Source organism: Cuculus canorus, chromosome 1, assembly GCF_017976375.1.
Source record: "Cuculus canorus isolate bCucCan1 chromosome 1, bCucCan1.pri, whole genome shotgun sequence".
Lineage (NCBI taxonomy): Eukaryota > Metazoa > Chordata > Aves > Cuculiformes > Cuculidae > Cuculus > Cuculus canorus.
Window position 1 is genome coordinate 88,267,317 of NC_071401.1, and position 16,596 is coordinate 88,283,912.

General features: G+C 38.7%; 1 protein-coding gene across 1 annotated transcript in view; it reads left to right on the plus strand.

The window, feature by feature from the left end:
- LANCL3 (LanC like family member 3) overlaps positions 1-16,596 on the plus strand; it is a 38,190-nt gene that overhangs the window by 14,466 nt on the left and 7,128 nt on the right. Inside the window, exons 2-4 of the mRNA XM_054084462.1 lie at positions 12,360-12,483; positions 13,528-13,725; positions 15,368-15,575. Coding sequence (XP_053940437.1) covers positions 12,360-12,483; positions 13,528-13,725; positions 15,368-15,575 — 530 coding nt within the window. The remainder of the gene's footprint in view (positions 1-12,359; positions 12,484-13,527; positions 13,726-15,367; positions 15,576-16,596) is intronic.

The window sequence follows — 16,596 nt, forward strand, 5'->3', positions numbered from 1 at the left end:
TTTATCTCCATAGTGTTTATCCAACTCCTTCCAATTGCTCTCCCAGAGCAGTAGCAGTTTGCATATAGTCTCAGCTGCTGTGACACTCCTCTATACCTCCTGCAAAGGAAGCTGTAAAGCTGCAACTGGGGGTCATGACCCACCTAGCAACTCTCTCCCTCTGACAGTCTCCCCCAGTTTGCTGGAGATCCTTTTCTTATAGAACCTCAGCCAGGGTCTGGCCCAGTGTGACATGTCTCTTCCCACTAGCAAGGGCAGGATGTGTTCACCTCTTTTCAGCCTTACAGTTTTTAAGACCAGATTGGGCTCTGACCAAATTACAGGCAAATTACAGTGTGGGCCATAGTCTCTTCTTTTTTATATGCAATAACCTTGACATTTCCTTGCTAACCTGGTGATTCAAATTCACATCCTTTCTTATTCTGACATAGTGTAAGAATTTAAGCTGATGCCTCTACGCTGAGTCTGCTGGTGGCTAGAGTGAGTCTCTCTTATTGCAGCTCTCACTGAAATTACTTATGTAAAATACCCAAATGTTCTTCAGAGCAGGGCCTGGAGGGAAGTGCCCCAAAGTCCAGGCTCCAATATCACTCTATTTCTTTGTCACCTGAAGTGTAAGCGTAGAAAGAAACACTTGCTCCATGGAGAAGACACACTAACTGCAGAACAGCTTTTAACAGTTTTCAAACTGTGGTACATACAACACAACGTGGATGTTGTCCAAACAGTTGAAGGCTTCCACTTGCTTGCAGTGAGGAGCACAGTAGTGTACAAACAAATCTTTATTCTTCAGGATTTGTTTCCAATGCTCCATCTGGTTTAATATCTTGTACCAATACTGGATGACTCAGAGTAGCTGCACAAATGACTGTGGAAGGTGATTTTGAAATTTGTTGCCTGCAGCATGCCTAACCTGCATTTTTTAGGGTCTGGCTTCATGGTCTGAAGGACAAGGGTTTACCTTTCTTTCTGAACTGTTGGGCTGAGTTCTGGGATTTGATTGGATGACTTGGCCTTGCAACATCATTGGGAATAAATGTTCTTACCTTGTAAAATTTGATGAGTTACAAAGTGATAAAGTATTTGTTTAAGCTACACAAGCTGTGAAGAACTGTAATTTAATTCAATTGGAGTGGTGGTGCCCTTCTGGAAGTTAACCCAAAAATCTTTTTAAAGAATTGTCATTGTAATTATAGAGAGGTTCAGTTAGTTTGTTAAAATTCCGCAGTGTACCTGGATTCAGCTAAATTTTGCAGAAATAAATTCTCCAGCTTACTTGAGTCTTGGGCAACCAGAGAGTTTGTCTTGACACTTGCTGCTTTTCGTAAACTATCATTTTGTTCTTATAGTACAAGATAAAATAACTTTTTGTGTTCTTTATCACATTAATTACCTCCAGTCCAGAAAATAGATGTTGCAGTCTTTTCAGCTTCGCTTCTTAGGAGAATCTCTTACTTGTCTCTAAAATACCTGCTTCTGCTGGGTTTTGTTTAGTTTTTTTTTTTTCTATTTTATTTCATTCTTATAATGGGAGAACAAACAGACCTAGAGAAATATCAGAAGAAAGCACAAAGCAATGACTGGTAAAGTAGCTTTTTAACAACTCTTTCAGTATTATTCTCATGCACTGTAAAATTTTGCTTTCTACTCATGCTGTGAAAAGCCAGACTCAATAATCAATGCCAATTTGATTATTAAGTAAGATATCCTTTATGGCAACGTTGGGCGTGCAAGGGATCGCTCCACCTAATGTGCCTGCGACTTCTAGCACAATTCACAAAGGCTACAGTCAAAGCATACATATTCATTGCTTTTCCTGGAACAGGTGTGTCTATTATAATTAGTTGCTGGAATTTATTTACATAAGTTTCCTCCTCTTGGTGCACGTGCTCTGCTCTCTGGGAGTCTTGGGCTGGGGACTTCTGGAGGAAGGCTCACAGTCTTCTTCACCATGAACTTTTCAACTGTCCTTCTTGCACACGCTCTTAGACAGCTTGGGCACCTCTTCAAGGTTGCATCCTGTCCTAGCTGTTTCTTCTTTCTCTTATCATTGCACTAGTCCTTGTTATCTGGCTTAATTAGACACTGTCACATTCTTTCCCATTCTTTCTAACTGCAGCCTTGTTAAAATTCCTTTCGCAAGCGTAAGTATCCAGGCACAGGCTAGCTGAGAGTTATTATTCAAGCTAATCCTGTATTTTAGTTCTAAAATCATAAAAACTATACATGATATTCAAACATGTAATAGGTTAGTAACTTGTAACAAATAATCTCTTCCTTCACTACCATTCTACAATACACTAAGCAGAGTTTTAACTGTTCACAGCACTGTGCAAGTTGTCACATGTAGTTCAGGTCCTTCTCTTCCATGAATGTAAGATTTTGAGAAGGTCCAGTACTGTTACAACTGTGCATGTATTGTATGGCCACTATCAGGGCATTTCAGGCATTCCTGTGTAGCATCTTAATCTGTAAAACCAAGCTTTTATTGGTTTTAAAAGGGGAAAAACTCCACAACATTGAAAGCATTGCCGTTGAGATCCTCTAGCACTGGCAGCAACTGTGTTCTTTTTCTTGAGCATTAATTTGAAACAGATGGAGAAAGAATAGTATTTTGCTTTTCCCTTCTTCTCTGGTTATCTCTGCATAGTAACAGTTTAGCACAGTAACAGTTTAACACAGTAGTAAGATACAAAGCCTTTTATGGATGGTTTTCCAAATGCTACTTTCTGTATCAGAATTCGGTAGCATTCAGTAGGATTGGTTCTGAGTTGAGAGTGAAATAGTTGGGGTTTGGATAGAAGAGTGCAAAATGCATCCTCTGCTTCAGCCTCTCCTCTTACCCACTCTCCTCCCCTATCTTTTTTTCTGTTGTTGTTGTTCTGACACTTCTGTCATGAAGCTTTGAGGAGGCATATATTTTTTCTTATTTAGCTTGCTAAACCTGTGAATGAAGTATGGTCACACGTATATGTAGAGAGAAGGTCTGAACACTTGGAAAACAAGCCTGAAAGCATTGGAAGTAGACTGGGAATTGCTCCACAGGGAAGATAAAAATGAAAGATGAAGAATTCCATATCTTTAACATAAAAAGGAAAAAATAGAAGGCTGCTTAGTAATATATAGAATGAAGTCTCTGTCTTTCTATGTTCAAATGTACCTGACATATTCTGTGAGCTGCATCCATGTGAACTATGCTAAACGAAGCCAAAAAAGGAGGAATAAATAAGTTTGATATGCAGCAATCTACTTAATATGTACAGGTAAGCTTACACTGTAATATTTGATTAATTGAAAAGTGAGAAAATGTTTTTGACAGGTGTACTCCAGGCCTAAAGCTGTGGTCTTTACAGAAAGCATTTCCCTCTGTAAAACAGTGGAAATTTGACCTGTGTCCGACACTCACAGCTGTGTCTGTGTACTGTGACCTAGCATAACAGCTTGAAAGGCAAATGAATACCTGTTAAACTGAATATTGAGTGAGATCAGATATTTCTGTCCAGTACATTTTGATCCTGGGTGTATGAACTGCACTTTCATTTTATTTTTAGGTTTTTAGTTCCTCAAATGATGTCTGCAGTAGCTAAGAAGCTTAACAGCAAGAGTTTAAAGCTCTGCCTCAACACAAAATATAAACCATTATTTGGAATTCTAGCTGCAGGAGAGTGGTGACTCATACATTGACTGAAATTTTTAATGCTCTTTCATTTAGATATGGAAGATGGTATATTGGCCAGGTCATCACAGGAAACAATCTCCTTGAGGCTATTTGTTGCCATGAAGCAAAATTCTTCCAGGACTTCCAGGAAGAACTGCTGTTTGTAAATGCAGGTTTCTTCAATAGAGGCATGGAGTGTACACGGCCTTGAACTGAAAAAAAAAAAAAACCCAAAAAACTAGCAATCTTTCTCTGTCCCCATCCTATACTTTTTATTTATCATATTACATAGTTGCTTTCAGTGTAATCTTTTAGTTTTATTTGCATTTTTTGGTGATCTCACATGAACAATGTAATTACTGCTGTTGAGAAAAGTGAAGCTTTAGTGTTATATACAATTGCAACATGAAAGTGATACCTGTGATAAGCTGGAAATCAATAAAAGATTGTGCAACCATACAGGTTCTGTGTAGTAATTTGATCGGAGAGATGTCTTAGTGAAAGGGTAGTGGAAAAGTAGGCAAAGTTTCTCAGAGCTTAAATTTTGAAGATGAACCAGAGATGCCCTCATTTCCTCTTTGCCCTTGCAACAGTGCTTTCCAATGTCTGATTTCACTTCTATATTTGTATTATATCATAGTTTCATAGTATAATTAGGGTTGGAATAGACCTTAAAGATCATCTAGTTCCAACCCCCCCTGCCACGGACAGGGACATCCCACTAGATCAGGCTGTCCAAGGCCCCATCCAGCCTGGCCTTGAACACCTCCAGGGATGGGGTGTCCACAGCCTCCCTGGGCAACCTGTGCCGGTGTCCACTCTCACGGTGAAGAAATTCTTCCTAACGTCCAACCTAAATCTGCCCCTCTCCAGTTTATACCCATTCCCCCTGGTCCTATCCCCACAAGGCTTTACGAATAGCCCCTCTCCAGCTTTCCTGTAGCCCCTTCAGGTACTGGAAGGTCGCTATAAGATCTCCTCTGAGCCTTCTCTTCTCCATCTCTCAGCCTGTCCTCATAGGGAAGGTGCTTCAGCCCTCCTATCATCTTTGTAGCCCCTTCCAACAGTTCCATATCCTTCTTATGTTGAGGATTCCAGAACTGGACACAGTTCACTTCTTTATATTCACTTCTTTTTATGAAGACGCTTTCAGAATTGACTGTATCTTCATGAATTTGGCAGCAGTGCAATTCATAATCTTAAGAGGTCCTAGCATGAGCATTTGTCTTTGCACATTCATACTCCTCAGAAGTAAATACATTTTATTAGATCAGTGCTCTGTCAGATGCTGAGTGCTCTCTGTTCCAGGTGAAGTAAAGGAATGAAGGAATGAAAGGGTCTGGTTCTTTCTGGAGACCCTCAGGACATCTTAAAATATGGCTTATCAAATTTCTTTTGTTTCTAGATACAGTTGCCATTTTCATTTGTGGAACTCTAAGCCCAGGTCAGCTTCCCTGTGAATAATATTAGTCTTTACTGACTGTCTGGAGATCAAGTTCTGCCCATTTCATGGTGATTTGCAGATGTGTACGAACACTAATAAATTCAATGTCCAAGGAGTGCTCTGCCTGAATTCCCAGTACCAAACAGTGGTGCCTAACTGAACTGAACTTGCATCGTATTTTAAATTCAGATTAAAGGCACTGCCATGGTTACTGCATTGTTTGGGGAGTCTCTCTCATCTGTGTTACAAAGTTTTTACCTTTTGCAAAGGCTGTTTCATGAGTTTGGTTTGCAGCTCCCCTGGAGCTTGGAAGAATAGATAATACTTATGGCTGTGTGTAGGTAGCATGCATCAAATGGTTCAAGCACCGGCACAGCTTTGCTATAAGCAGCTATGTCTGTGGAACAGGTGAAGGCATGGATTCACTTCCAATAAACTATCAGACCCACTGTTAAGGGGAAGTAAGCTGATCCAAAATATACAGGCAGAGCAGATGTTCCTTGCTTACTGATGTAAAAAAATGAGATGTGATCCTGGGGCAGCACATGCACAACTCGCTGGGCTGCCTGTTACTGAAACCAGAGTGCAAGGTGTCTAGTTTGGAAGATGTTTCTCATCATAATGCAAAGCTGTCAGGAACACAGATCTGGAGGACAGGAGGAGAGATCTCCCATCAGGATATGAAAGTTCCATGCTGCAGTTTTGACATGAGCTGACTACAGGACTTGTGTACTGATGTACTTTCTGACTGAGACTAAACAGAGTCAAAGGCTTTCCCACTGTTGAAGAGGTTTCTACACGATTAATTTTCCTCCAACCTGTATAGGGAGCGTAGATGGAAAGAAAGCAGTATCCATGCAGCACTAATCTCTGACTCATTTGCAGCTGTCATAAACTGCCCCGGTGTCTGGCAGAGGAGTGATTTACACATAGGAGCTCCAAACAAGGATTTGGATCGCCGATATATCCATTTTGACCAGTTCCCAGAATCTCTGTCCAGAGAATGGCTGAGCAATGAGCTATGTGGCTGGTGAAGAATAATAAAGGAAAAAAGAAGAATCTTACTTTTTTATTGAAAAAGTTGGGGTAGAATTCTGTAATGTAGAAACAAGCCTCTCCAAACAGCACTGGGTTTGTTTCTCAGTTAATTATATTTATACTGTTTTTAAATATGCTTTTCAAATCATGCTTTTGAATTTGGGTGAAATTCTAGATAGAGATGCTCGAAATTGAATTTTTGGCTCTCTGTGTTAACTCTAATTCTTTAACTAGACCAGATAAGAACATGCAGTTAAGGTGCAGATGGCTGCCATTTGAAAGCCATAACACAGGAGTGCATCCTGGGGTACTTCACTTCTTCTGTGACGGGACTTGTACTCTTGAGCAATTCCCTGCTGTCTTTGCTGTTGACCAGCCACATTCAACAGCATCTAAACTCTCAACAGGCAGACTGATACCTGCTCAATCGTGTTGGTTATCTGAACTGCTGTGCTCTTCGATTCGTTCTTTGACATCCTTCCTGCTTCAGGTCTCCAGCAGCAGAGAGCTTCTCTACTTTTTTCAAGTAAGGAGGGTGATGAGGACCTCTGGTTTCCCTCCTAACACCTGGAAGAATTGCTATTTTAGAAGTCGGTAGCTGTATCCAACCAGACTCTGGTGCAGCTAAATGAAAGGTGTTGGGGCCTGGTGTTAATTGCAGAGGAGATAAGTAGTAATGCGAACAGAGTCTAACCGGAGAAACTCGTATTTTCCATCTCTCTTCATTGACCCAGGGTAGAGGGAATTTGAAGAAAGGCCAATTGCTGTTTTTCCCTTGAAACTCTCCAGTATTCAAGTTGTGATGCAATGAATAGAGATACTCATTGCATTTGACCAACTATGCAGGAGCCCCAGGTGCTCTCAGACAGCCTCCTGGCTACAGAAGCAGTTATGCTCCATCCGTTTCTGCAACATTTCATTTGCAGCTGTGTCTGAAATTTTCTCCTTCCGAAGGACAGGTTTAACACTATAATTTCATGGGTTTATTGCTATACAATTATCCTGGTGAGTGAAACGTGTGAAAATTTTGTTAGCACTAACAAAAGCGCAGCATTGCATTCTTTACCAGTAATCTGATTCATCAGGAGTAAATGCAACCTTCAGTTTCTGATTGGACTCATGATTAGTAACCCATGAAACAGGGCAGGACTGATGTTGCTGTTTCCATGCTACTGGGGCAAAGAGCAAGCTCGACACCCCCCTCCCCCCCCCAAATTTATCTGTTGAAGCCAAGCAATGCCAATAGGATCAATGGTGGTCTGTTTTACTCATGATTGCAGTCAGGTACCATTTTCCAATGAACTCATAGAATCATAGTAGTATTTGTGCTGACTCTACATCCACTGTCATGTGTTAATATGATGAATTTGGGGAAGTATGCTCTCTAGCAGGTACTATTTGTGGTGCTGTTACAGCATGAAACGTACTGCATTAGGAACAGTATCAGTAGGAACTGATCTGATTCCTTGAATGAAGTTTTTAGGAGATCTTAGATTTTATTTATTTATTTATTTAAAGATGGGTGTATTTAACACTGAGTGTAAGGAAAGCAGACAGCTGTGCACTTGGAGCTGGGTTTCCCACTGTGCTGCAGGAGAGGCACGTCAATCAAACTGCAGTAACACTACAGGGAGGAAGGCTCCTCTGTCTTTGTACCTGCTACTCTTCCAAAGTTTCAGGTGTTAATATTATCTGAAAGAAAAAAATCTGCCTATAGCATCACATGGAAGGGTTCCAGAACAGTCCCAGCACCTGTCTTTGGTAGAAAAAGATCAAGCTTAAGGAGTGAACTTAAACATCCTGCAGCACAGTAAGATATCATTTAATTACCAAGTTGGCTCCAGCATCTTTCAGCTTAAGTCAGCTGTCCTGCTAAACACAGACACGTGTATCTTTTTTTGAGTATTATAACTAATTCACAAGCTCCCTCTGCTGGGCTTTCAGCATGAGAGGCTGATGGCAATGCTCCTGTTAGGTTATTTGTAGTCTGACCCATTTTTTGCAGCTTCTTTTTGGCACTTTCTGCAGCATGAGAAAAAGTGTATGATCGAATTCATGTAAATGGCTTTTTAGAAGTGTGACAGTGAGAGGTTTGATGTGTTAGATGCATATTATTTTTTTTTTCTATGCACGGAAGAAGGCTTTTTCCACAATAATGTAAGCGTAGCTGTTACTTCCTAAAATTACTGATGCGTCTATAAAGGGATAATCATACTTAGCATTCAGTAAAGCCTTCTGTTACTTACATGCAGGAAAGAGCTCTAAGAAAATAAATGCAGATCGTTTTTAAAAAAATTAAAGGCTTGCAGTCCTCAAATATACTCAATACAGTATGCAGTTTTATGTAGCAGTGGTTTTCAAAAGGCAAATCATGAGCCAAGAGGCTTGCAGCAAGCATTCAGAAGAATGATGAAATGCTGAAAATGTTATTGTAATCAAAGCAAAGAAAAGCTATACCTGTTTCTCTCTGCCTAATCCTCAGGGTGAAGATTTCTGTCTACAGTTTTTGAAACACATATCTAGGGCCTAGCATTGTCATAACCATAGTATTATGAAATCTCTCTTAGTAGATTAAAAAGTTGTGAAACTATGTACTTCCAACTAAACAACCTCAGGCTCAGAAAGATTGCTAACAACAAAAAAGGACAATGTTCTGTGATTGCTGTATAGGTAGCACGCACTTTCTGACTTTTAGCAGGGATTTACTGAATAAAGTACCTACCTTAAATAATTCAGAAATTTGTGGAGTCCCTTAATGGGAGAAGGCGTATTATCTGCAGTGCCACAGAGGAAAACAGAGAGACATTAGAAGCAATCACAATGGCCTTTTTACTATAAGTAGGGCTCTGAAGCACAGGCAATGGTACAAATACTAAGTATCATAGTGCTGCTTAAGTGTTGTACTTAAAGTGAAAGGTATATGGGAAGGCAGCTGTCGCCAGTGTGAGTGGAACAGTCATCTAACAGCACACAGTACCACTCAATGACAACGTAAAGCAAAAAAGGAACTCCACTGACCGACTAATAAAGGGATTGCAGGGGGAATGTGGAATACGTGTAATCCAAACTTTGATCTAGTGAGGAAACTAAAATGAACACTTCTAATATGATAGGATAGGCAGTGGTGTCTTTAAAAACACGAAGAGTTAGCTTAAATACTAAACCACCAGCAGTATATCTCTTAGTGTCAGTAGTTTTTTGGCTAAGTACTGACATGATAAAGAATAATTTTACCTACTGTGTGGCCAGGTCATATGAAAAATTACGTTCAAGAAGTTTCTCAAAAATGTAGCTATCTCAAGCATGAATTTTTTTTCTGGGTGGCATATTCTCATATTGGCTTTATTCTTCATCAAAGCATCTGACAGCTTTCACCAGAGGACGTGATATTAATATGCAATTTATCCTTTAAAAGCTTTTTTTAAAAAAAAAAATCAGTCCATTTCTTTGCCATCCCTAATTAAATTTCTCGCTTTAGTAATTCCCAAGGGCAAGGAAGCATTGCAACTACACTAAAATGGAGGTAAACTTTGTTGAACCATGGCTACCCTATCTATTGTTATTATTAATATACTCTATGATTTTTATTTTGGTCGTAATTTTTTTAGCCGTTTTATTAAAAATATTGCAAGGGAGCATAGAGAGACTATCCAGAGATTTTAGTTGTTGGCAAGGTGGAAGAAAGCTGAGCAGGTTTTAACAGAGATTTGGTTGCAATGAAATGTAGCAAGCCAATGGAGATCTTAAATGTGACCTCTGGTTATTCAGCCTTTGGAATGGTAAGTGAGGGTCTCTGTTATGGACAGCTGTTTCCTAGAGTAAGGAACAAATACAAATCCTTCATATTTAAATGTTTTGGAAAAAAAAAGCAGCAGCCCGACAATGAATGTGGATTAAGGCACTTGGTAATAGAAATGTAGAGTCAGCACAAAAATTTTCTTATTTAGCTGTTGGATAGGACATGTCTTCCACCTGCCTTACATCTACAGGTCAGTTTAAGTGACCAGAGAGAAGGTTGCTTTTGAGAAACACAGGTTATTTACTTTTCCATATTCTTTGGTAACGTGAAAGTGAGTCAGGATGGGTTGATTTCTAACATCCATTCTAATCACTATTTTAAATAATAGTTTTTCATCTGGCTTTGGCATGTGGGCTCTTTTTGCATTCTGAAACAGAGGTGATGTTCTGTAGCAGATTTCATTATGTATGTATGTATACTGTGCCTACACTTAAGTGATCACAGTGCTTAAGTGTTTGACTTTTTACACTTACTTTATATTAAAAAAATTGTGAACAATGGATTTCTTCCTAGCTGATACTTATTCCTGCAGCATTGTCCAATGCTGGATTTGGGTAGAATTTTACATCAATTTAAAATAGTCATTAATTCCATTTAAAAATTAAATGCATTGAACATAAAAATGAGCTTAGCAAAACATGTTGTATGGAAAGGCAGTTGATTTATTAAGTAAAGGAACCATTTCATACAGAAAATGAACGTACATGATTTTTCTAACTAGCATGCTTAGAACTTATCCTTCACATTTATTTTTAAAGAGTTACCTTACTAATCCTTTCACAAAGGTCCCAAACTGCAAGATGCTAAAATGAGAGCTCTGGAAAAATGCAGTGTTTCTCTCCAAGTCTCTGATCTCCTCATTTGCTTAGGATTTAAACCGTTTCTTTAAATTCAATGAAGTGAAAACAGTTTGTTTAAAAATTACTGGAAATGAGTGAAGTCTCCAGATGTTAATGGTTTATTTACTTCTACTGCATTTACATTAAAGAGCACTAATCAAGATCAGAACTAGGTTGTTCTCCAGGTTGTACAAATATAATTGTCATTTGGAGCAGCTGTAATAAAATGCCTTCTTGTCAGGGAGGTAGGTTAGATAGACAAATGGAATTTTTCAGCCATTAGTTTTCAGTCAGGTTCTAAGTGACATTCATTAGTTATATCATCTTTTACATGACAAGTGAGAGGATACAGTTTATAACAGATGTTGCCTCCATACTTAATTCTAACAGTATTTTTTAAACTTGAAGTAGTAGTAGTAAATCTTACAATAATACAAATTATAGCAAACCCAAATGAGTTCAGAATCATTTTAAAGGTATTATCTTGAAACTTCAGTTAGTTTTAGGATTATTATTTATTTTCTCGAGGGTATTTCTTCGGCCTTTTTCTTTTTTCTGCCTCATTTTACCTTTTTTCTTTCTCAATTCTTTTTTCATATGTTGAAATATATTTTTGCAAAGTACAACTGCCATACAGGCTTTCCTCTAAAGCCAAAGCACTACTTCAACTGGATTATGTTAATGACCTAGGTATTGGTCATAATTGTAATGTACACATGTACAGAGGAAATTGCTGATGTATCAGTGAGTTGCGTATCATTACAGCTGTAGTGAAAACCAGTAAAGTCAATTCCTCACTGAATGCTCTATGTCAGCAACTTGGAAAAGTTCACGTCTGGTGAAATTTATGATTTGTCAATCTTACTTTTGACATGACTAAGAGTAAGGAATTAGTCATTTCTTAAGACTGCATTAAAGGCAGTGTTGACCTGTTCATGATGATAAAGTCCCGTAAACAAAGCTAGCCTCTTCTCATAGAAAGTGGTCTTGCATTTCATTTTCCTTAGTATTTTCCAAAGTAAGGCCTGATTCTTTTCCTAAGATTTTTCTGAACCTGCATATGTAGTATTGATTTTCAGTATAATATAGTACCCTCTTCCATGCTTCCTCTTTTTTTATATTGTCTGAGAAAATTCTGTCTAGCTCAATATGTCCCAATAAAGCCTGTACATTCAGTTCTTCTCTAGGTCTGTTTTCCTTTGTCATCTCGTAATGTCTGTTCCTTCAGTCTGGAGGCTGTTGTTCTGCAGCTTGCCTGATGCTTGTCAGCTTCCTTCAGAGTGATGGATCTCTGGGAAGAAAAGGCAGGAGCTATTAGTGGGCCTCTTTTCACCTCATCTGTGCAGCTAAAGATTTGTTGTTCACTTTCCTGGGACAGGATGAAACTCTGGTTTTGAGAAACATTATGTAAATTTACTGTTTTACATAAGGATATAATAAGGATGTGCATTACAGCATGCTCATAAGATTAAAGGCAGTATTTTCTTTTGTGCACTAGGAAAAAAAGCAGAGTCCTGAAAAATGTCTAAACAAGAAATTTACTGTAATAGGCTTGATGTTTGTTTTGATGTTTCCATTTAGGTGCTGACCCCAGCACAAATAAAATCAATTTGCCTGGCCATACTAGAATCAGGAAAACAGTATGCAGTGAAGAAGAGGAAACCATTCCCACTTATGTATTCCTACTATGGAACAGAATATCTTGGTGAGTAAAACACATCAGCTACTTTGAAAGTGATGCTGTGTGTAGATGCTGAGCCAGTGGATGCTTCTGAAATAAAATGTATAAAACTCATGATGTGGGATTTCTCCTGACTAAATTGGGGCCTCCTAAAACTGCTAAATGGGATCGCGGAGCTGGAGGGAAGGACTGATGCTGCGTAGCACTGAAGAACACAAGAGGTGCCTGTGCTGCACCAGGGTAGCAGCAGGCAGCAGTTTCATTCCCTCTTCCCTCTGCCGTGGTAAACCTGCCCTTGCCAGATGGAGACAAAGAGAGGTTTTTTGGCCATGCCCATGTGGAGAAGATTACCAGAGGATCTGTCAGAGGATGTTATTTGCCATGCAGGGACTCAGAGTGTTTTTGACCATAGCAGTGCAACTCAATTATGTGGTCAGCTCCTGCCCATCACACGAGCAGCTTATTTGGAGCTCATCTGGAACAGTGGTAGAGGGTCATTTAGCAGATCCTTAGTGGGGTCCTCAAGGCATAATATCATACTGCAGAAAGCATGAGATTGATCTGAAGATGTTAGTGAGTTCTCTGGCAGGGGAACAGAGGGAGAAGTCACTGAGTTGTGTGGCTACACAGATCCTGGCAGGTACTGATGATTCTTGCACTGAACTCTGGGTGTTAACTGATCAATACTGTGAGTCAGTAATTGCAAATACTATTTATGGTGCAGTTTCAATTTGAGTTCAACAAAGACTTCAGAATGTTGGTCCAGATTCAGTAGTGTGTCAAGAAAAATAATATCTTGAAACGGTGTTCAGTTGAAGTTCAGTGTTAGCTTTACACACTTGAGTCTCAGTCACAGCAGAGTGAGAGAAGACAAAATGTATACGTATGCAAAGCTTGGGGAACTGGAAAAGACATAAATAGTAACAAATAGCGTCAGACACCTAAAAATCATTTATTCCAAGCACTATTGTAACATGCATAAAGAAGATGAAAGAAGAGAAAGTTACCGTGAGATGGAGGTAAGACCTAAATGTACCCTCTCTCTTTGACTGTTGCTGTTCTTTACAGGTGCAGCACATGGCCTTTCATCAATCCTTCAGATGTTGCTTTCCTATTACGAGTACCTGCAGCCAGCAGATCAGGAGCTTGTATGGCAGAGTGTTGATTTTCTTATGGACCAAGAGCAGAACAGCAACTGGCCTCCTGAGCTGGGAGAGACAATTGAGCGGGAGAATGAGCTTGTACACTGGTGTCATGGAGCTCCAGGTTATTTTCTCATTGATACTGTGAATAGCCAGATGCTGATCACATTGCTTTTCCACATTAGGTGATTCCATGTAGAAGATAATCTAAGGTTAAATTTGACTGATTTTGCCATTTTATGAGATGCAGACAAACTATTCAGGCTCCAGTTAAGAGTGTTTTATTTGTTGCTGAAGCAGCCTACACATTAAAAACATAGGTGATCACAGATGAAAGAATTCTGGTGAACTGTATGTTTTCCACTTTTGCTCCCTTTAGTGACAAGACCTCAAAGAATGGTACAGCTGAGTCAAAAGGCAGCATATGACAGGACAGAGAAATAGTATGTGAAATAACACAGATGCAGAAAAAAGTGTGAGTTTTGGGAAGGCCTTTTAGAATAGCTTCCCCCCAAACCCACATCAGAATCAAAGTTTAAGCTGTGCTTATTTATTACATAGATAATGCATGAATTTAACCAAAGTATTTCTGTGTAAAGGGGAGTTCGTATTAGCAACAAGCATTCTTTTTCTGAAAGTCACCCATATAAAACTGCTTTTCAGCATAAAAGAGAATCAGTCCTTAGTTTAGGCTCATGAGGTAAGGATGATGTCTTGTCAATTCAGAATCTAGTTTTATACCTTCGCAATTTAGGCATGTAATGTTGCAATTTTGAAATTGCTTTTTTACCCACAGGCAGAATTTTATTGCTAACTACTCAAATTGTCTTGGTAACATGAACTTAGAAGGTTACAGAAGAAATTACTTTTATTAAAGAATATCCATGAGCATTGATGCATTGCTTTTAAAGGTGTTCTATTTAAATCATAAAAGGTACATTATAATTAACATCTCTTAAGTGTGCTTTCTGCTGATGCATAATCTTGTTGTTGGTATGATTAAGGAACAAGCTTCTTGCTCTCACACTGTAATGAAGTGAAAACAGGTTTTGTGTACCAACCTTTTTTATTTTTAAGAGGGAAAAAAAAATTTCTACAGCATGGCTGGCCTGCAGGGAAGATGCCATCTTTGTTTCAGTATCTTGAGGGTGGCTTTTGACTTAACTGTTAATGGAGACATATGCAGTGAGACCAGACCAAAGCGACAGAATCCTGTTTTTTTAAATAGAAATTAGTATGCATAACTGTTTATAACTAGAATAAAGCAGCATGGACTCCACTGGGAAAAAAAAAGAGCAAGTTTCTTTTTCTCATTCAGTAAAAAATTGTATCTGTTGCCAACATAAGAAATCATCTTACCGATCCTTGTGTTTCTGTCAGTGTAAGCACGTAAGGTGAAAAGGGGATTTGAAACCACTAGAAGATAGTGTTAAGAATGTACTGTTTTAAAGGCAAAAATTTGATTACTGTTTTAAATTAATAAAAGACTGGGAATGTTAGGCTAAACCCTGAAATTTAATAATGCACTGAAAATATTGAAAGTGGTGCTGTCACAAGGAGCATATAAGTACCTCTTACTGTATGGTTTTTGGGTTTTAGCATAATAGATACACTCCCTTCCATATGTAGCATATATATATGTAATGTTGATATGCATAGAGCATGAGACTGCAGTTTTTTAATGCATTAAACTTTATTTTCATACGTGTTCTACAAAACCCTTGGCATACTTATTACAGAAGACAAACTCACTGCTGTTTTCCTAGGCATTGCATACCTGTTTGCTAAAGCTTACCTGGTTTCCAAGAAGCCTCAGTATCTGGACACTTGTATCCGCTGTGGAGAGCTAACTTGGCAGAAAGGCCTATTGAAGAAGGGACCTGGAATATGCCATGGAGTGGCTGGTAGTGCTTATGTGTTCCTGCTGCTGTATAGGCTCACTGGAAATTCAAAATACATATACAGGGCACAAAGGTTAGCATTCCTACATTTCTGAATTCAGGATAATACTGGAAAATTACAGGAACATTTATAAAGCTGCTCAGAGTCTGTGATCACCACCCTTAGGTGTAACCTGAGCAGGGAGCCCTGCAGTTCTGCTTCCAGGCTGCCTGCAGTGGGAGAATTATCAGGTTGTCCCCATCTCCCTCCCTCTCTGCTCACAAATCTGTGCTCCTTCAGAGGGAACCAGGATGGATGGGGAGAAACAGCACATGTCCAGGTCTCATCCTAACATGAGGTCAGAAGAGTCAAATTCTGTACCCAAGTCCAGAAGCAGAGTAAAATGTGATGCTGTTTGTTGTATTGATTTGTTCAGTTTTGCAGAGCATTTAACACTATCTCTTATAACTAAACATAGAAAATAAGTAGAGGACCTGCTTTGCTATTGTTTTACTGTATTTTAAATTTACCATTCCCAGCTTTAGCCAGTTTGACATTGTTCTGTTCATCTTAGCTAGTGGGCTCAATTCCATTTTATCCTGATTCAAGCAATTATATCCCACTGAAAATTCTATCACAGTGGTGCAAATATCTTTAATTTTATTTCTATCATTTACTGTACATTTTTTAAAAGACGGTATTCAATATGTGTTACTGTTTTCCTATACAGCATAGAATAATGAGGGGAAGAGGTATAGTAATTAGGGTGATTTATTTTCACCTGTTTGCTTCGAAGTGAGAACATTTTATTCGTTTAATTATTTCAGCATTACAGAATTTGTTGCATTGATGCAAAATGTTGCTTACATCCTGCTGAAATAACAACCAAGATAAAAGCTATTAAAAAGTATTTGTTTAATAATATGCTTCATAGAAATCAGAAAATGTTTATAGCTCTCATAGAAGCATAACATATGTATAGTTCACAAAGATTTGGCTTTTCTAGATTTGATAGGACTTTATTTATTGTGAAAATGAGAGAGTGTAAAATTTCCAGGTAATGTTAAATAATGAACATTCTACCTTTTTCAGTCATTGAATGTTATTAAATGAT